Source organism: Portunus trituberculatus, chromosome 37 (genome assembly GCF_017591435.1).
Source record: "Portunus trituberculatus isolate SZX2019 chromosome 37, ASM1759143v1, whole genome shotgun sequence".
Lineage (NCBI taxonomy): Eukaryota > Metazoa > Arthropoda > Malacostraca > Decapoda > Portunidae > Portunus > Portunus trituberculatus.
Window position 1 is genome coordinate 24782609 of NC_059291.1, and position 22417 is coordinate 24805025.

Consider the following 22417-nt stretch of genomic DNA (forward strand, 5'->3'; position numbering starts at 1 on the left):
GTTGTTTTCTTATTTTTTGCTTTTTCTTATTATTTCTTGCTTTTCCCTTTGCATTAAATACACTTCTAGTATTTGGAATGGTAAATAATGATAACATGTTAATTTAGCCTAATAAATAGAGTATTTTGTACAAATTTTTTTGTACCACATCCCACATCCCCCTTATTATCTATTGTTTCTTATGAGAATTACATGTTTGTTTTACGCGAATTTTGATATACGCGATGCCTCTTGGAATGCATCTATCGTGTAAATCGAGATACCTGTATACATATATTATATATATATTCAACTTTTCTTTCTAAGAAACAAAAACAATAGAGACTTGGAATGCATAATTTATTTCATCAAAAAGTAAAAACAAGCTAATGTTCATTAAAAATTAATGATAAACAATACTTCGGTTCCAGAAATTGTAGTTATTACAAATTTTTTCTAATAATAACCATATTGTCTTTAGGACCAGGTGTTTTTTCTTTTCCTTTCTTTACACTTTACACATTTTGAAAAAGACTTGAAAACATTAATTTTTTCATCTCACCATAGAAAACTTTATTTTCCCCTACACATGCACAGTACAAAAGACCCAGACATTTTCTTAATCTCACCTTAGAAAATATTATTTCCTTTTCCCTTGCTCCATCATCACAGACCACATAAAAAACCCACTTTTTTTTTCCCCACTCTAGAAAATATAATTTCCCTGTCCCTGCCTTCTGTCACCCTCGACACTACCTGCGTCTGTCATCCTTCCGCTTAAGAATTCGTTTGACTGCGAAGCGGCGGTGAGTAAGAGTGTTGGGGGAGTTGTACATCAACATTACATTCACCTCCCATTTGTAATTCAGGTTCTGTAGCAGCTGTGGGGGAAGAGAGGGTAAAGGGTGAATGGGAGTGTTTGGGAAGGATTAAGTTAGTTTTAAGGGTGTTTTTGTTAATTTTGTGAATGTTTTTAGAGGGTGTGTGTGCATTTAGGATAGGTCTGGAGGCCATGTATTCAGGAAGGTTCTGGTGTATTTCAAAAGACTGAGGGTATGTACAAGATTACAGATGTATTTGAAAGTTCTGGGACAACTACTACTTACCTTGGGGGTGACAAAGAAATACTGACTGCAATCATCACTTCCTTCTGTTTCCATCAGCATTTCAAGAATCTTCCTCTCATTCACTTTGTCCATCCCCTGTAAGGTTAGTTTAGGTTAAGTCAGGATATACTAGGTTAAGCAAGGTTAGTTAGTTAAGATAGGTTAGGCTTGATTAGGGTTCCTCAACCTTTTTACAGCAGTGGCTCCCTCCAAGGTAATATGAGTTCTCATGGTCCCTCCTTCCCTAACTTACTACATCTTTGGAAGTAAATATAGTAATGATTGTTGGGGTAGAACTATGGACTTGAAATTCATACTCCACTATATCAATAGATTTCATAATTTGAATGAAAAACAATAAGGACTCCCAGTACACTTGATATCTTTATTTAAAGCTCTTATTCAGGAAAATTAAAGGACAAATGGACCAAAATGGGACAGAATGTCAGTAAAAGGACAAACATAGCAACTCTGAATCCAGTGTTGCAAACTCAAGAGAATTTTTATTTATTTATTTTTTTAGGTGACAGAAAACTCCAAAGAAAAAAAAAAAAAAGAGCCCACTTGAATTGTCGTCTCCATAAAAGAATCAAAAGAATTAGTCAAAATTCAGGGACAAATGTCTCGACACCTCTCTCTTAAAAGAAGTTAAGTTGTAGGAAGATGGAAATATAGAAGCAGGCAGGGAGTTCCAGGAGTTTACCAGTGACAGGTATAAATGATTGAGAATACTGGTTAACTCTTGTATTAGAAGGCTGAACAGAATAAGAGTGAGAGGAAGTAGAAAGCCTTGTGCAGTGAGGCCACAGGAGGAGGGGAGGTATGCAGTTAGCATTACAATAGCGATAAAAAGATGATAGAAAGGGATGCAACATTATGGTGGTGAGACAGAGGCTGAAGACAGTCATTTAGAGGTTGGGGAGTTGATGAGATGAAAAGCTTTTGATTCCACCATATCTAATAAAGCTGAGTAAAACCACCCCAAACATGTGAAGAGTACTCTATACAAGGATAGATAAGGCCCTTGTACAGAGTTAGCATTTGGAGGGACAAGGAAAGCTGGCAGAGACGCTGCAGAACTCCTAACTTCATTGAAGCTGTTTTAACAAGAGAGAAATGTGAATTTTCCAGTTAAGATTATGAGTAAAGGACAGACTGAGAATATTTAGTGTGGAAGAGTGAGAGTTGAGTGTCACTGAAGAAGAGGGGATAATTGTCTGGAAGGTTGTGCAGAGTTGATAGATGGGAGAATTGAGTTTGTGAGGCATTGAAAACTACTAAGCTTTCTCTACCCCCATCAGAAATCATAGAAAGATCAGAAGTCAGGCGTTCTGTGGCATCCCTGTGTAATCTGTTGAGTTCCTGAAGGATTGGACGTCTCTGAAAGGACGTGGAAAAATGTAGGGTGGTATCATCAGCATAGGAGTGGATAGGGCAAGAAGTTTGGTTTAAGAGGTCATCAATGAATAATAGAGAGTGGGTGACAGGACAGAACCCTGAGGAACATTACTGTTAATTAATTGATTTAGGAGAAGAACAACAGTGGCCGTCTACAACGGCTGCAATAGAATGGTAGGAAAGAAAACTTGAGATAGAGTTGCAGAGAGAAGGATCAAAACCATAGAAGGGCAGTTTTGAAATCAAAGCTTTGTGCCAGACTCTATCAAAAACTTTTGATATGTCTAACACAACAAAAGTTTCTCCGAAATCTCTAAAAGAGGATGATCAAGATTCAGTAAGGAATGCCAGAAGATCACCAGTACAGCGACCTTGATGAAAGCCATACTGGCGACCAGATAGAAGATTGTGAAGTGACAGATGTTTAAAATCTTCCTATTGAGGATAGATTAAAAAAACTTTAGACAAGCAAGAGATTAAGTGTATAGGACGGTAGTTTGAGGGATGAGAACGGTCACTCTTTTAAGGAACAGGCTGAATGTAGGCAAACTTCCAGCAAGAAGGAAAGGAAGAAGTCAATAGGAATAGTTGAATGAGTTTGGCCAGGTAAGGTGCGAGCACGGAAGCACAGTTTTTGAGAACAGGAAGGACCCCATCAAGTCCATAAGCCTTCTGAGGGTTTAGGCCAGCGAGGGCATGGAAAACATCATTATGAAGAATTTTGATTGAAGACATGAAATAGTCAGAGGGAAGAGGAGAAGGAGGGACAAGCCCAGAATCATCCAAGGTGGAGTTGTTAGCAAAGGTGTGAGAGAAGAGTTGAGCTTTCGAGATAGATGAGATGGCAGTGGGGCCATCAGGATAAAATAAAGAAGGGAAAGACGAAGTAAAGTTATTGGATATGTTTTTGGCCACATGCCAAAAGTCACGAGGGGGAATTGGAGTTTGAAAGATTTTGACATTTTCTATTTATGAAGGAGTGTTTGACAAGTTGAAGAACAGACTTAGCATGATTCTGGGCAGAAATATAAAGTGCATGAGATTTTGGAAGGCTGAAGTACCTTTCGTGGGCAACTTCTCTATCATGTACAGGGGATCCTCGTGATTCGACCGTTCGCAGTTTGAATTATTGCCAATTTGAACTCAGTTAATTAATACTCAACCCTCAAGGTTCGACCAACTGACTCGCTGATTCGACATTCATATCTCGCACACCACCCACCCGGTCAATTCCGCCACCAGCCCGCTAAGTGGAAGTGTAAACCGACGCTACCCTGTGGGTTGCTTAATCTACGTCACTCTCGCTCCAGCCACCATCCAGGCAGGCCACGCTCCACCGTTCCACCTCCTCCTGCCTCTACGCCACTTTGACCATGCTGCGCAAAGTCGCCTCCAGCCCCAGCCCTAAGAAGCACAATTTCCTGCCTTTCAAAGATAAGATTGAGCTTATAAGAAAGTGTGAGGTAGGTATAGCTGATAAGTGTCATTGCAATGCAAATGGGTGTCCCTAGATCAACAATATCAACAATTTGGAAGAACAGGACAAGTACCGCAAGACCGCTGCAAGTGTTTTTATTTCCAAAACTGTACTGTACAGCACCATAATGTGTTTAATAAAAAAGTTAGATATAAATGAAACCTTTAATAGTACTAATTTAGTCTAAGTTAGTGTTTTTTAGAGGTTATAGTGATGTTTTGGGGGGTCTAACCTTGAGGTTGGTCCCTATCCCCCCTAATTCTTAAGTATCCTATGGGAAAAATTACTTCACGATTCAAATAAACGCTGATTCGACAGATGAAAAACCGTCCTAACACCATCGAATGGTGAAGATCCACTGTATAGCAAGAGAAACGGCTGTGTTAAACCAAGGTTTAGAAGGTTTAGATTGAGAAAAAAAATGGGGAATGTACACTTCCATGCCAGACACTATCACCTCTGTTATGCGTTCAGCACAAAGAGATGGGTCTCTGACATGGAAACAGTAATCATTCCAAGGAAAATCAGCATAATACTTCCTCAGGTTCCCCCAACTGACAGAGGGAAAATGCCAGTGGCACCTCTGTTAAGGGGGATCCTGGGCAGGGTTTGGAGAAATAGGACAAGATACAGAAATGAGATTGTGATCGGAGGAGCTCAACGGAGAAGATAGGGTGACAGCATAAGCAGAAGGATTGGAGGTAAGGAAGAAATCAAGAATGTTGGGTTTATCCCCAAAACGGTCAGGAATACGAGTAGGGTATTGCACCAGTTGCTCTAGGTCATGAAGGATAGCAAAGTTGAAGGCTAGTTCACCAGAATGGTCAGTGAAGGGAGAGGAAAGCCAAAGCTGGTGGTGAACATTGAAATCTCCAAGAATGGAGATAGATCTTCATGAAAGGGTACAGGGACAGAATGTGCTCCACTTTGGAAGGTAAATAATCTAAGAATTTACTATAGTCAGAAGAGTTAGGGAAGAGATAGACAGCACAAATAAACTTAGTTCGAGAATGACTGTTGAGGCTAAGCTAAGTGGAGGAAAACTCGGAAGAGTTTAGAATGAAAATGAGAATAGAGTAAGTAGGAGGGAACAGAGAAGGGACTATTGTCAGTTACCTCAGACAGCTGTATTTTGGTGAGGAAAAGATGAGGAGGTTTACTAGAGGAGAGGTGGTGTTCCACAGATTGAAAATTAGATCTAGGATGGCAAATGTAGCAAAAGTTAATTTAGAAAAAGTTGAGGGAAGTGTGAAGACATTTTATTTTGGATAGCTAACAAGAGGACAGTCCAATCTGGGGACATTTCTGGTCCCCTCCTCAGAAGGGGACTGCAAGACTGGGTTTGGAGTTAAATCTTAAGTGAAGGTGTGTATTTACCTAGTTGTAGTTTTACAGGGCCTGGGCTTTACGCTTGTGTGGCCCCGTCTCCATATCTACACTTATCCAAATTTTCTTTAAAGCTATGCACACTCTTTGCTGACACCACTTCTTCACTCAAACTGTTCCAAGTCTCAACACATCTTTGCGGGAAACTGTGTTTTTTAACATCTCTCAGACATCTTCCCTTCCTTAGTTTTTTACTATGCGATCTTGTGCTTCGAATGTCACATTCTTCTCTCAGGATCAGTTTCTCATTATCGACTTGATCCATTCTGTTAATCAATTTATAAACTTGTTTCAGATCACCTCTCTCCCTTCTCTGTTCCAGGATTGGTAGATCCATAGCCTTTAGTCTCTTCTCATATGTCATTCCTTCAAATTCTGGAACCATTCTTGTAGCCATTTTTTGTAGTCTCTCCAACTTCCTTATGTGTTTCTTTTTATGGGGGGTCGATACAACTCCAGCATATTCCAATCTGGGTCTTATTATAGTACTTATGAATTTCTTCATTATTTCTTTGTCCATGTAGTGAAATGCTAATCCAATATTCCTTAGCAAATTATAAGTCTCTCTGAAAATTCTATCAATATGGCTTACCGGTTGATTGTTTTCTTCCATCGTCACTCCCAAGTCTAAGTGTGTGTGTGTATTTACCTAGTTGTAGTTTTACAGGGCCTGGGCTTTATGCTCGTGTGGCCCCGTCTCCATATCTACACTTATCCAATCTTACTTAAAAGTATGCACACTCGTTGCAGACACTACTTCTTCATTTAAACTGTGTGTGTGTGTGTGTGTGTATGTGTGTGTGTGTGTGTGTGTGTTTACCTATATGTGTATTATAGGGCCCGAGCTAAGCTCTCTGTGTCCTGTCTCCTTATCTACTCCTGTCATATCTCTCTTTCATCTGACTGACACACACCGCATCAACGACATCACTGCTCAGTTTATTCCACTTATCAATACTACGATACGGAAAACTGTACTTTCTCACGTCATTTAGACAGATGTCTTTTATTAGTTTTTTTCCATGTCCTCGGAGATGATTACTTGTGGTCACCTTTATCAATTCTCTGTCCAATATGTCAATCTTGTTCACCAATTTATACATAGTTATCATGTCACCCCTTGTTCTTCTCTCTTCTCATGTGGTCAGCCCCAGCTCCCTCAGTCTTTTCTCATAGTCTAACTCCTTGAATCCTGGTACCATCCTTGTTGCCAGCCTCTGTACCCTTTCCACCTTCTTTATGTGTGGTGACCAGACACAAACTGCATATTCTAACTGGGGTCTTATTAAAGTGCATAGTATCTTCTTCATCATTCCTTCTAGGTAGTGGAATGCAAGACCAATATTTTGAAGCATGTTATATGTTTTCCAAAATATCTTGTTAATGTGTTTCTCCGGTGACAAAGTGTTTTGCACGGTTACTCCTAAGTCTTTCTCCTTATTGGTCTCTTCAATTTTCTCATCACCCAGCCTGTAATCCTTGTTTGGTCTGTATCTACTTCTATCCATTTTCATAACATGGCTCTTGTTTATATTAAATTCCATCTGCCACTCTTTACTCCACTCATATATTTTATCAAGATCTTCCTGTAACTTGTTACAATCTTCCGCATTCTTTACTCTCCTCATAATTTTAGTTTCGTCCGCAAACATGTTCATGTAATTGTCAATTCCTACTGGCATATCATTAACATAAATCAAAAACATGATGGGACCAAGCACTGACCCTTGTGGAACTCCACTGGTTACCTTTTTCCACTCTGACTTCTTTCCTTTCACCACTGTTCGCATTTCTCTTCCCACTAAGTAATTTTCCATCCATTTTGCTAGTTTATCACTTACTCCTCCAATCTTCTTTAGTTTCCACATCAGTCTATTGTGTGTGTGTGTGTGGTAAGTGAATGTAGCTTTAATGGAAGGTTTACAGCACCCCCTGAACTAGTGCTATAGACCTTATTGGGAGTAAATTACCTTTTCGGTCAGTGTCTAGTACTTCCTCATGTAATTACAACTTAAAGACACTAAGTTGCTAAGTGAAGCAGTAGAACACCTAACAAGAAAACAACATAAAACAAATATGAAAATATTGAGCTTATATGAGCAGTGCAAACTTAGGAAGTTCTGTGCCTCCCTGTTGTCCCCAATTTTGTTCTGTGACCTCTGAAAATTTGTTATGACTCTCAGGGTGGCCATATGGCCCATGATGAGATACCCTAGGCTAGACAATACAAAACACACCTGGTTGATTTCATCCACACATCTGAAGGGTGCAGCAGTCAGGCTTTGCAGTGCTAGCAGATACAGAGCTGTTGACACTGCTCTCTCCCCACCACTCTGCTGTTGAGCTGTTAATTGTTGTAGGCGCTGTTCATCACGGAATTTGACCTATAAAAATAGTAGTGGGTATAAGACGGGGTGGAAGGAAACATGGTTAATCACCCTTGTTGTGTTCCCTGTACTGATGGAAGGCTTCCACCAAATCCCATCTTAGTCACCCTTGACATGTCCCCCTGTACCACTTGATGTCTTCCACCAGACTGCATTTTAGTCACCCTTGCTGTGTCCCCCACCTCACCTCACTCTAACTTTACCTTGATAGCCATACCGTAGTTCTCAAAATCTTCCTCGGTTTCTATAAGAGAGACCTCACCAGCATAGCCCATCCGCTCCATAAACTCTGAGAATCTCTCACTGATGTCTCCAACCAAACGAGTCAACTGTTTGAGCCACCTGGGAGAATAGGAGAGGTAAGAGGTTAGTGTGAGTGTCAGAGGCATATGGGTGTTTTGGGAATATATTGGATTATTATTATTTTACAATGGTGCCCCAAGATGCAAGCATCTCGCCTTAGGAGCAATTCGGGTTATGAGCACAAAATACTTAAAAAATTTGCCCAGGATACAAGCAATGCTGTGGTTAACCCACGTGGTTCCTGCTGCTGGATAATGAATCATGCTCTTGGTGTACACACACACACACTAAATGAGGCAATCAAAATAGACTTGGATAATAGGTATAATGTATGGAGGAGAGACAGAGTGGGTAAAGGAGGAGGAGGAGTCATGATAATGTTAAGGAAGGAGATAGTGATAAACCAAGTGGAATGTGGGGAAGGAAAAGCAGAAGTATTGTATGTTAAGATGCATATTAATAAAAAAGAGTTAACAATCATTGTAACATATGTGCCACCAAAAACAATGGACCAATCAAGAATATAAAGACATGATAGATGACACAATAAGGAGTCTAACGAGAATCGTTAAAGAAAAGAAAAAGGTGATATTAGTAAGAGATTTCAACTGTAAAGAAATGGACTGGGAAAATTATGAAAGTGGTAAGGGGGAAGAAGCCTGGGGAGAAAGATTCTTGAACCTAATGATAGACAATATGATGGATGGACCAGAGAGTAAAGGAATGCACAAGATTCAGAACAAATGAGGAGCCGGCAAGATTGGACCTAGTTTTTACAAGGGGGTATACAAATTAATGATGATATAAGATATAAGTGCCCATTGGGAAAGAGTGACCATATAATATAAGAAATGGATATAGAAGAGGGAAAGGAAGATAGAGTCGTACGATTCATACAAAGGAGACCGATTAAATTACAGAAAGGCTGATATTGAGAATCTCAAGAACTATTTTAAAATGTAAGCTGGGAGGAGATGGAAAACTCAGAGACGATGCAAGAGAAGTATAACTTATTTTTGGAAATATACAAAACAGGAGTCAGGGAATATGTCCCGAAATATAGACCTAAAGAAAAGGAAAGAAAGATTGGTTTAATGCAAGATGTGCTAGGGCAAAGGAGAAAAGAGATGTAGCATGGAAAAGGTGGAGGAGTAATAGAAATCCAGCAAATAGGAAAACTTCAAGGCAGCAAGAAATTAATATGTTAAGGTGAGGAAGGAAGAAGAGGAAAAGAACTTTGAAAAGGACATTGTCGAAAAATGTAAGGAGGAACCAAAATTGTTCTACAGATTCATAAATGGAAACATTAGGCAAAGAGAAACAATAGAAAGGTTAAAAGGAGAGAATGGGATGGTGAAAGACCCAAAAAGTATGGCAGAACTATTAAATGATAAATTCCAGGTGGTCTTTACTAAGGAATCCAAATTTGAAAGGCCACAGGGTAATAGAGAGACAGTCTATATGAAAGAGATTAAAGTAACCAAGCTTGAAATAAAAGAGTTAATGAAGGAACTGGATGAAGAGAAGGCAATGGGATCAGATGAAGTCTCAGGCAGAATACTGAAAGAATGTAGGGAAGAACTAGCAAGTCCTATATACATCATAAAATGCTCAATAGAAAATGGAACAGTATCAGAAGAATAGAAAAGAGCTGAGGTGGTTCCCATATATAAGAGCGAGAGGAAGGAAGAACCTTTAAATTACAGACCGGTATCACTAACTAGTGTAATATGCAAGATGTGTGAAAGAATAATAAAGAAACAATGGATCGAGTTCCTTGAAGACAACAAATTAATATCAAATAGCCAATTTGGTTTTAGAAAAAGACGGTCTTGTGTAACTAATTTACTGAGTTTCTATTCTAGAATAGTTGATAGAGTACAAGAGAGAGAAGGATGGGTTGACTGTATTTATTTGGATCTAAAAAAGGCATTTGACAAAGTGCCACATGCAAGATTACTATGGAAGTTAGAGAAGAAGGGTGGCTTAAAAGGAAGCACATTGAGATGGATAGAAAATTATTTGAGGGGGGAGAGAAATAAGGACGGTAGTTAAAGATAAGAAGTCTAAATGGAGAGCAGTAGAAAGCGGAGTGCCACAGGGGTCAGTATTGGCACCAATACTTTTCTTCATTTATATTAACGACATGCCAGAAGGAGTGAACAGCTACATAAATCTGTTTGCAGATGATACGAAACTGTGCAGAGTTATAAAGCTAAAAGAGGATTGTGAAATACTGCAAGAAGACCTAAATAAGATCTGGGAATGGAGTAAAAAGTGGGAAATGGAATTCAATGTGAACAAAAGCCATGTCATGGAAATGGGAAAGAGTGAAAGACGACCCGTGGGAATCTATAAGATGGGAGATGGAGTAAAACTGGAGAAAGTAAAAAAGGAAAAGGACTTAGGAGTGACGATGGAAGAAAACAATCAACCGGTAAGCCATATTGATAGAATTTTCAGAGACATATAATTTGCTAAAGAATAATGGGAGTAGCATTTCACTACATGGACAAAGAAATGATAAAGAAATTGATAAGTACTATAATAAGATCCAGATTGGAATATGCAGGAGTAGTGTGGCCCCCTCATAAAAAGAAACGCATATGGAAGTTGGAGACTACAAAAAATGGCTACAAGAATGGTTCCAGAATTTGAAGGAATGACATATGAGGAGAGACTAAAGGCTTTGGATCTTTCAACATTGGAGCAGAGAAGGGAAAGAGGGAATCTCATACAAGTTTAATTGACCAACGGAATGGACCAAGTGGATAATGAGAAACTGATCTTGAGAGAAGAATATGAGATCCGAAGCACAAGATCACATAGTAAAAAGCTGAGAAAAGGAAGATGTCTGAGAGATGTTAAAAAATATAGTTTCCCGCAAAGATGTATTGAGACGTGGAACAGTTTAAATGAAGAAGTAGTGTCTGCAACGAGTGTGCATACTTTTAAAGTAAGATTGGATAAGTGTAGATATGGAGATGGGGCCACACAAGCATAGAGCCCAGGCCCTGTAAAACTACAACTAGGTAAATACAACTAGATAAATACACACACACACACACACAAAGATATGATGAAAAAAATTATCACAAGCATGATACGTCCAAGACTGGAATATGCAGCAGTGGTGTGGTCTCCGAGCTCTAAAAAGGATATAAGAAAATTGGAAAAGATACAGAAGTTTGCTACAAAGATGGTGCCGGAATTAAAGGACCTAACATATGAAGAATGACTGAAGGAAATTGGACTGCCAACCTTACAAGATAGAAGAGAACGTGGGGACCTAATAACAATGTACAAGATAGTCAATGGCATTGAAAAGATAGACAAAGAAGACCTGGTGCTGTTGACAGAAGATGGAAGGACTAGAGTAAATGAAAAGATGAGGATGAGGCAGCGTGAGAAGGATATTGGAAAATACAGTTTTCCACACAGAATGGTGGAAAAGTGGAATGCATTGAATAATGAAATTGTTACAGCACATAATGTGCATAACTTTAAGGAACAATTAGATAAATGGAGACATGGAGACTACAAGCCCCGCTCGAACCCTGTGGAATATGTAAATAAACACACACACACACACACACACACTGTGAATATGAACAGTACCAAATGGTGATGAGAAATACTCTAGACAGAATGAAGCAAGAACTCATCAGAAAGGAGAGAGTGATGATAGTCGGAGATTTTGATTGTAAAAAAAATAGTGTGGGAAGACTACGAAGTGGTGAACGGTGGTGAGTGGGCAGAGGAATTGTTAAAGGTAGCAACAAATAACTTGATGACACAGTGGGTGAGATCACCAACAAGGTGCAGGGGACAAGATGTTGCAGCAAGGTTGGATTTGGTTTGCAGATGATATAAAACTGTGCAGAGTTATAAAGCAAAAAGAGGATTGTGAAATACTGCAAGAAGACCTAAATAAGATTTGGGAATGGAGTAAAAAGTGGGAAATAGAATTCAATGTGGACAAAAGCCATGTCATGGAAATGGGAAAGAGTGAGAGACAACCTGTGGGAATCTATAAGATGGGAGATGGAGTAGAACTGGAGAAAGTAAAAAAGGAAAAGGACTTAGGAGTGACGATGGAAAAAAACAATCAACCGGTAAGCCATATTGATAGAATTTTTAGAAAGACATATAATTTGCTAAGGAATATTGGAGTAGCATTTCACTACATGGACAAAGAAATGATGAAGAAATTGATAAGTACTATAATAAGACCCAGATTGGAATATGCAGGAGTAGTTTGGACCCCTCATAAAAAGAAACACATAAGGAAGTTGGAGAGACTACATAAAATGGCTACAAGAATGGTTCCAGAATTTGAAGGGATGACATGAGGAGAGACTAAAGGCTATGGATCTACCAACGCTGGAACAAAGAAGGGAGAGAGGGTATCTGATACAAGTTTACAAATTGATCAACAGAATGGACCAAGTGGATAATGAGAAACTGATCCTGAGAGAAGAATATGACATTCGAAGCACAAGATCGCATAGTAAAAAGCTGAGAAAGGGAAGATGTCTAAGAGATGTTAAAAAATATAGTTTCCCGCAAAGATGTATTGAGACGTGGAACAGTTTGAATGAAATAGTAGTGTCTGCTACGAGTATGCATACTTTTAAAGTAAGATTGGATAAGTGTAGATATGGAGACAGGGCCACTCGAGCATAAAGCCCAAGCCCTGTAAAATTACAACTAGGTAAATACACACATACACAAGTTCATTAAAAGAAGGGAAAATACCACTACAATGGAAGAGAGCCAACATAATCCCAATATTCAAAGGAGGAAAGTCAACTGAACCATTAAATTACAGATTGGTGTCACTTACAATTGTTGTGGGGATATGTGAAATTGTTATCAAAGAAAAATGGGTTAAATATCTGGAAGAACAAGTTTTATAGAACAGACAATTTTGGGTTCAGGAAAGGACGGTCATTTGTGTTGAACTAATTAAGTTTCTACTCAAGAGTAATAGAAGGACTGGAAACCAGAGATGGATGGGTGGACACAGTATACCTGGACATAAAAAAAAGGCTTTAGATAAAGTCCCTCACGGGAGACTACTTTGGAAGTTAGAGAGCATAGGAGGACTGAGAGGAACTTTGTTAGATCGGATAAGGAATTATTTGAAGGACAGAGATGAGAACTGTGATCAGAGATACATACTCATTTTGGAGTAAAATAAGAAGTGGAGTGCCATAAGGGTGTAGTAAAGGGTATAGTGATGCAGTGTATCCTTTACAAAGATATAAGGCAGAGAAACAGGAAGCCATTATGGTGGACTCATGAGATAGGTAGACAGATCAGAGAGAAGAAAAGGGCATATAGAGAGTTGCAGAAAAGTGGGGAAGATGTAGATTTGATTAGGTACAGACAGGTCAGGGATGATTTGAGTAAGGTTATAAAAAAAAAAGTAAAAGGCAAGCAGAGATAAAACTAGCTAGAGTTGGGAGTAAAGATCCCAAAAAATCATATAGTTATTACAAGGTCAATGATAAAAGAAATAAGGATAGGATTGGACCACTCAGAAAAGATGGTGTAGTAGTAGATCAAAATGAAGACATAGTAGAATTATTGAATGAACAATTTTCTTCAGTATTTACTAGGGAAAGAATAGGAAATCCTGTTACAAACAGTGCGACGAGTAGTTTAAGAGCTTTAGAAAAATATTGATATAAAACTGGGAATTATTAGGAAATTTATTCTTGAACTAGACGATAGGAAAGCTAGTGGTCCTGATGAGCTATATGCCAGAGTACTTAGGGAGGGTGTAGACAGTATTTCTGAAGCACTCAAGTTAATCTTTGAAAGATCACTTAGGTTTGCTGAGATACCTCAGGACTGGAAGTTAGCTAATGTTACACCAATATTTAAAAAAGGTAGGAAGGATGATGCGAATAATTATAGACCGATCAGTTTAATTAGTATAATATGTAAGATACTAGAGAAAATCATTAAGGGTAGTATTTGGGAGCATTTAAATGAGAATAGATTAATTAGAGATACCCAACATGGCTTTAGATCAGGGAGGTCCTGTCTTACAAATTTGCTCGATATCTTAGAATATATTACCAAGGAGTTAGATGATGGAAATAGCATAGATGTTATATATCTAGATTTTAGCAAGGCGTTTGATAAGGTACCACATAGGAGGCTAGTGTACAAATCGAGATTACATGGGATACGGGGTAGGTTAGTTGATTGGATTAGTGAATGACTTTCTGATAGGAAACAGAGAGTAGTATTAAATGGGGCAATGTCTGAGTGGAAGGAAGTGGTTAGTGGGGTACCCCCAAGGATCAGTGCTAGGACCTCTTCTTTTTTTGGTGTACATTAACGATTTAGATATAGGAATTAGTAGCAAAGTATCAAAGTTTGCAGATGATACTAAGATAGCATGTGCAGTACAGGATGAAAAGGACAATTACAGAATACAACGAGACCTGGACAGGCTGATAGCATGGGCAGACAGGTGGCAGATGGAGTTTAATTCTAAAAAGTGTCAGGTTATGCATTTAGGTAAAGACAACACAAACTTTAGCTATGAGATGGAGGGATGTTGGCTAGAGGCAGTAGAGGAGGGAAAGGATTTAGGAGTAGTGATAGACAGGACTATGAAATTTTCAAAGCAATGTTTAGAAGCAATAGGGCAAATAGGATCCTGGGTTTTATAAATAGAAATGTTAGTTATAAAAGTAAGGAAGTGGTGTGTAGCTTATATAATTCTTATGTTAGGCCCCATTTATAGTATTGCATACAGGCATGGTCACCCCATTATAGGCAGGATATCAACATGTTAGAAGCAGTTCAGAGAAGAGCAACTAGGATGATACCAGCATTAAAGTGCCTGGAGTATAGAGGTAGATTAAAGGAATTAAACTTGTTTTCATTTGAGAGGAGATGTATAAGAGGGGATATGATAGAGTTATTTAAAATGTTCTCAGATACAAACTACATAGATGTGAGATCTTTCTTTACCTTAGAGGAGGAAGTAGGACTAGAAATCATGGCAGGAAGATTAGAAAGCAAGGCTGCAGGTTAGATACAAGAAAATATTTCTTTAGTCATAGGGTGGTAGACTTCTGGAATGCATTGCCAGAGAGGGTTGTAAATAGCACTAGTTTGACAATGTTTAAAAACAGATTAGATAAACACTTAAATTTATTAGATTTATAATTATGTATAGCGCTGCATGATAGTTTTTATAAGAAATTTACTATATGTAGTTAAACAAGACATGATCCCCATGTATGGGGATAACAGATTGTAAAGGAATTCGCTGCAGGACTTAGCCATGTTAATGGGCCAAATATTTAGAATTAGTATATAATGTATTGTGTACTTGTAAGTGTATCTTTAAGTACTGATGACGAGGTCGCTGTGTGACTGATACAGGATAACCTAGATGGGCCCTGGTGGCCCTTTGTTATCCTATTATTTATGTTATGTTATGTTATGTAAGGGTCAGTGTTAGCCCCCATTTTGTTCTAGGTATATGTAAATGACACACAAAATGCGGTAAACAGTTATGTAAATTGGTTTGCTGATGATGCAAAATTGCTGAGAGTAATCAAAACCTGAGAGGACTGTTTGCTGCTGCAGGAAGATATAAACAAATTCTGAGTGGAAGAAGTGGAAATTAGAGTTCAATGCCAAGAAATGTCATGTAATGGAATTAGGAAAGAGAAAGAGAAGACCAGTATGGAACTATCTGGTGGGAGAGGAACAAATAATGAAGACTAATGAGGAAAAAAATCTGGGAGTCATTATACAGGAAAATCTGAATCCTGTAAAACACATAAGTAAGATATTTGGATTAGCATATATAATGTTAACTAATATTAGAGTGGCATTTCAATTCATGGACAAAGATATGGTGAAAAATATTATCACGAGTATGACATGTCCTTAGCTGGAACATGAAGCAGATGGAGGAGTTAAAGAAAGAAAATGGTATATTAATGGCTACATGTGCAAATATGAAGAGTTATTATAGAGTCTACAAGTAAAAGTTCAGGATAGGGCAGGCAAAGGGGAAAGTGGAGTGGGTGAGATCAAGTTGGAGAAATTAATAAATGCCTGGAAAAGGGAACAAGAAGAAAAATTTAAATTCTCAGAGGTAGTAAAGAAGCAGATACAAGAAAAAGAAAAAAAGGACACGGTAATACAAGTAATTAAAGAAGGAATGTTTGGTGAGGGACACTGACAACAGAAAATGTATCCTAATCTTTCAGCTGAAGAAAAAAAAAAAAAAAAAAAAAAAAAAAGTTTGTGAGAGAATTGCCAATAGGTATTATTAAGTTGGTTCAGTACAACAAACAAGGGTTGGACCAAGAAGTGGAGGAAGTACTTAGATTGGGAAATTCTCAGAGGTAGTAAAGAAGCAGATACAAGAAAAAGAAAAAAAGGACACGGTAATACAAGTAATTAAAGAAGGAATGTTTGGTGAGGGACACTGACAACAGAAAATGTATCCTAATCTTTCAGCTGAAGAAAAAGAAAAAAAAAAAAAAAAAAAAAAAGTTTGTGAGAGAATTGCCAATAGGTATTATTAAGTTGGTTCAGTACAACAAACAAGGGTTGGACCAAGAAGTGGAGGAAGTACTTAGATTGGGAAAGTATAGTGAAGGAGGAAAGAGATCACTGAAAGTGACACTGAGATCTCAAGTAGCAGTACAAGAGATAATGGCAGGAAAAGAGAAATTGGCTTAAGATACTGAATTTACAGATAGATGGATCAGAAGAGATAAGAACTTGAAAAAAGGAGAGGGTGCTACGAAATGAAGCGAAGAAAAAAAGGAAAAAAGAATGGAGATCATGAAGAAAAAATTCTACTGGTGGGTTCTAGATATGAGACTGAAGAAGTGATATCTTTGGGAAAAAGAGGAGGTAATGGAAGAAATACAAATGTAGGAAGAGGCAAAAAATTAAGAGTGATATATACAAATATAGATGGATCATTTGTCTAGTGTGTTGGAGGTTAGAGACTATTTGAAGAAGAAAAGACCAGTTGTACAGAGGATCCTCGTGATTCGACCGTTTGCAGTTCGAATTATCGCCAATTCGAACTCAGTTAATTAATACCCAATCTTCAAGGTTCGACCGACTGACTCGCCAATTCGACATTCATATCTCGCGCGCCACCCACCTGGTGAAAATCCGTCGCCACCTGATATTCGCCACAAACCCACCAGGCGGAAGTGTAAACCGATGCTACCCTGTGTCGTCACTAAGGCGGCGTCACACAACCACTTTTCCGTCAACTTTCTGAAGACTGTCAACTTTTGTCAACGCTGGTCATCACACAAGCTCGCTTCCGCTTTTGTCGCATTTGTCAACTATAAACAAACATGGCGGCCCTTCACCCCCAGCAAGCCATTGCTATTTTTGGCCTTTAATGATCTCCATGAGAAACTCTTCAGACAGCCTTGTCCACTCATAAACAACAGAGCTGCTCATCTTGGCCAGTTGTTCCTTGGAAAAGAAGCCTTGGAATGTCGCAGAGCCAGAGAAATGTAAACAAACAACTGAACTACTTTTCACTGCTAAGCTAGGACAAAAAATATATGTATACAAATATATTTACATCTACTTATCAAGATTCTATTGATTTGAGATTATAGTATCATTCCAATAAACAAGAAAATTAATTTAATTATAAAAGTGTTAATTAGAAATCATAGATCTTAATTTGACTAAAAATTGACGCTAGAGGAAAACATATGTTTTGTCTGACTCAAGACGACGGAAAGCCACCTCCAGTCCCAGCCCAAAGAAGCACAAATTTCTGCCTTTCAAAGATAAGTTTGAGCTTATAAGAAAGTGTGAGGCAGGTATAGCTCACAGTGTTGTTGCACTGCAAATGGGTGTCCCTAGATCAATAGTATTGACAATTTGGAAGAACAGGGAAAAGTACTGTGAGACCGCTGCAAGTGTTTTTATTTCCAAAAATGTACTGTACAGCACCCTAATGTGTTTAATAAAAAAAGTTAGATATAAATGAAGCCTTTAATAGTACTGATTTAGTCTAAGTTAGTGTTTTCTAGAGGTTATAGTGATGATTTGAGGGGGTCTAGGCTGGAGATGGTCCCTATCTCCCCCTAATTCTTAAGTATCTTATGGGAAAAATGGCTTCACGATTCGAATAAACACTGATTCAACTGATGAAAAACTGCCCTAACCCCATTGAATTGCAAGGATCCAAAGCTGGATGTTGCGTCTATGTACGCAACGACTTAATTTGCTCTCGTGCCCACACTCTTGAGTCTTCCGAATTTTCCACTATCTGGCTACGACTTAACAGTCACTCTCAAACTAAATTCATCTGTGCTGTTTATCTCTCCCCTAACTCTTCAGACTATAGTAATTTCTTCGACTACTTAACTTCTAAAGTGGAGCACATTCTGTCCCTCTACCCTTTCGCTGAGATTTCCATTCTTGGAGATTTCAATGTTCACCACCAGCTTTGGCTTTCCTCTCCCTAAACTGACCACCCTGGTGAACTAGCCTTCAACTTTGCTATCCTCCATGACCTACTCGTATTCCTGACCGTCTTGGAGACACGCCCAACATTCTTGATCTCTTCCTCACCTCTAACCCTTCTGCTTATGCTGTCACCCTTTCATCTCCGTTGGGCTCCTCCGATCACAACCTCATTTCTGTATCTTGTCCTATTTTTCCAATCCTCCAGGATCCCCAAAGCGAAGGTGCCTCTGGCGTTTGCCTCTGCCAGTTGGGGGACCTGAGGAGGTATTATCTGATTTTCCTGGAATGATTATTGCTTCCGTGTCAGAGACCCATCTCTTTGTGCTGAACGCATAACAGAGGTGTTAGTATCTGGCATGGAGGCGTACATTCCTCATTCTTTTTCTCAACCTAAACCTTCTAAACCTTGGTTTAACCCCTTCCTTACCGCAAGACTGTTTTGTGGTACGTGCGTACCACGCGCAAAAGCGACCTCGTGGTACCGCAAGATGCCGCCGTGATGCGTGCGTACCACACCAATACATTTCCGTGTATAACCGTGGCCTGAGTGCGGATTTTGCCTTTTTCATGCTCCACGTGGTTCACTATAAACAAACAAACACTGGAGGCGTTATTTTTAGCCACCCCAGCATAACAAAACCACCCCTCCCACTAGCCAATCAATATCGGAGTTAATTTTTCATGCATAAACTATAAAGCCAATCACTATTCTTTGACATATATTATTCCCACAGTCCCCCCAAGAACATCAGTTCTCTAGTATCGGCCGTGGTGAAACTGTTCTATTGCCTCTAGTTAGAGGTAATGGCGTCTGCTTCGTGTAGCAGCAATGAGGATGATCATAATTATGAGACAGATAGTGAGGATATACTAGAAGACTCTCCAGATGAATATGATTCAGACTATGATCCTGAAAAAGAAATAGGAGAGAGTGATAGTGACAGCAGTGTTGAAACCCTCTCGGCAAGTGAGGGGGAGCAGCCTAGTTATGACTGCCTCAGGGCCACCCTCACCAGGTGCAGAGTGTGTGGTGCTGAATTTATGATAAGTGCACAATTTATGATTATGTTTACGTTTTCTTTTATTAATAAAATGACAAAAATATGTTTAGAAAAAAGTACATAACACTGAGTTAGATAGAAATATAATGTGTAGATCTGGCCGTGAGGCACGTGTGCACACGGGCAGGGGGCTGCGGTATAGGAGGGGAACGCTTTGTTTATATCGGGGGGTGGCTGCTGTTCTTGTGCTATACATGAGATGAGAGGTTGCCCACAAAAGGTACATGAGCCTTCCATCTCCTGAATCTCATGCACTTTATATCTCTGCTCGGAATCATGCCAAGTCTGTTCTTCAACTTGCCAAACACTCTTTCATAAATAGGAAATGTCAAAATCTTTCAAACTCAATCTCTCCTCGTGACTTCTGGCATCTAGCCAAAAACATCTCAAATAACTTCACTTCTTCATCTTTCCCTCCTTTATTTCATCCTGATGGCACCACTGCCATCTCTTCTGTCTCTAAAGCTGAACTCTTTTCTCAAACCTTTGCTCACAACTCCACCTTGGACAATTCTGGGCTTGTCCCTCCCTCTCCTCCTCCCTCTGACTATTTCATGTCTACAATCAAAATTTTTTGTAATGATGTTTTCCATGCCCTCACTGGCCTAAACCCTCGGAAGGCTTATGGACCTGATGGGGTCCCTCCTATTGTTCTCAAAAACTGTGCTTCTGTGCTTGCACCTTGCCTGGCCAAACTCTTCCAACTTTGTCTATCGACTTGTACCTTTCCTTCCTGCTGGAAGTTCGCCTACATTCAGCCTGTTCCTAACTAAAAAGGGTGACCGTTCTAACTCCTCAAACTACCGTCCTATAGCTTTAATCTCTTGCTTGTCTAAAGTTTTTTAATCTATCCTGAATAGGAAGATTCTCAAACATCTGTCACTTCACAATCTTCTGTCTGATCGCCAGTATGGCTTCCGTCAAGGTCGCTCTACTGGTGATCTCCTGGCTTTCCTTACTGAGTCTTGGTCATCCTCTTTTAGAGATTTCGATGAAACTTTTGCTGTTGCGTTAGACATATCAAAAGCTTTTGATAGAGTCTGGCATAAAGCTTTGATTTCAAAACTGCCCTCCTACAGCTTCTATCCTTCTCCCTGAAACTTTATCTCAAGTTTCCTTTCCAACCGCTCTATTGCTGCTGTGGTAGACGGCTACTGTTCTTCTCCTAAACCTATTAATAGTGGTGTTCCTCAGGGTTCTGTCCTGTCACCCACTCTCTTTCTATTATTCATTAATGACCTTCTTAACCAAACTTCTAGCCCTATCCACTCCTACACTGATGATACCACCCTACATCTTTCCACGTTCTTTCAGAGACGTCCAACCCTTCAGGAAATCAACAGTTCACGCGGGGACGCCACGGAACGCCTAACTTCCGATCTTTCTAAGAATTCTGATTGGGGCAGAGAAAATCTAGTAGTTTTCAATGCCTCAAAAACTCAATTCCTCCATCTATCAACTCGACACAACCTTCCAGACAACTATCCCCTTTTCTTCAATGACACTCAACTGTCTCCCTCTTCCATAATGAATATCTTCGGTCTGTCCTTTGCTCATAATCTTAACTGGAAACTTCACATCTCATCTCATGTTAAAACAGCTTCTATGAAATTAGGTGTTCTGAGGTGTCTCCGACAGTTTTTCTCGCCCCTCCAACTGCTTACTTTGTATAAGGGCCTTATCCATCCCTGTATGGAGTACTCTTCGCATGTTTGGGGGGGTACCAGTCACACAGTTTTACTAGATAGGGTGGAATCAAAAGTTCTTCGTCTCATCAACTCCCCTCCTTTGACTAACTGTCTTCAGCCTCTTTCTCACCGCTGGAATGTTGCATCCCTTTCTATATTTTATCGCTATTTTCATGTTCTACTGATCTTGCTAACTGCATGCCTCCCCTCCTCCTGCAGCCACGCTGCACAAGGCTTCTTCTTCTCATCCCTATTCTTGCCTAACATTTCTCGAAATCTTGCCACTAACTCCTCCGACCCACCTGCTCTGACATCGTTCCCACCTACGTGCAAAACTACTACACCCTCCCTCTCCATCCCCCCAACCCTCTTCTGCACCTCCTCACTCACTGCCTTCACACCTGCACCAGGCATACACACGTTCGTCCTCCTATCCCTGTCTTTCCCACAGAAAGTGCTATCTAAATACCTAACCTGAGAGTCACCCACCACACACACCTGAGGTGTGCTAGGCACAACCATCCTCCTCCTCTCCTCTACCCCCTTCTTTCTCCTTTCACTCACCACAACCACTTCATTCACTCCACTCTCACTTTCCCCCTCCCCCTCCAACAAACCAAACCTATTTTCACACTCAACAGGTTTAGTCCTATCCTCCCTAACTGTCTCCGCTTTCCTTCCCCTAGCAACCTGCCATCTCTGCCTATCCTGACTACTATCTTTCCCAGTCTGGCTCGCCTGCTCCCTCTTCCCCACTCTGCTCTTCCCGACAGAGGCCAAGCCACCCTGTCGCCTCAGAAGGTCCAACCTTCAGCCTAACACTGATCTCCTGCCTAATTTTTTCCACTGCCTCCCCAAGCCTCTTAACCTCCTCCTTCAACTCAAAGATGAGAACTTGGTTCGCACTTTTCCCCTCGCTTAGCTTTCTGATTTCCTCGCGCAATTCTCGGTGCTCAAGAGAAAGAACTAAATTCTCGCTCTTGAGCCTACACACCATACACTCAGAAAAGTCAACGACCTTCCTGTCATGCCCACACATCTCACACACAACAAACTCTCCCAATCCCACCTTGACACTCTTTCACGCACTCAATCACACTCTGATATACCTCAGTAGCTACCGCCATAC

The 22417-nt window shown here is 39.7% G+C and overlaps 1 protein-coding gene across 1 annotated transcript in view; it reads right to left on the minus strand.

The window, feature by feature from the left end:
* Positions 1–325: 325 nt before the first annotated feature.
* LOC123514164 (structural maintenance of chromosomes protein 5-like) overlaps positions 326–22417 on the minus strand; it is a 138526-nt gene continuing 116434 nt past the window's right edge. Inside the window, exons 27-30 of the mRNA XM_045271814.1 lie at positions 7937–8075; positions 7584–7730; positions 1086–1181; positions 326–860 (exon numbers count right to left, since the gene is read on the minus strand). Coding sequence (XP_045127749.1) covers positions 732–860; positions 1086–1181; positions 7584–7730; positions 7937–8075 — 511 coding nt within the window. The 3' untranslated portion in view covers positions 326–731. The remainder of the gene's footprint in view (positions 861–1085; positions 1182–7583; positions 7731–7936; positions 8076–22417) is intronic.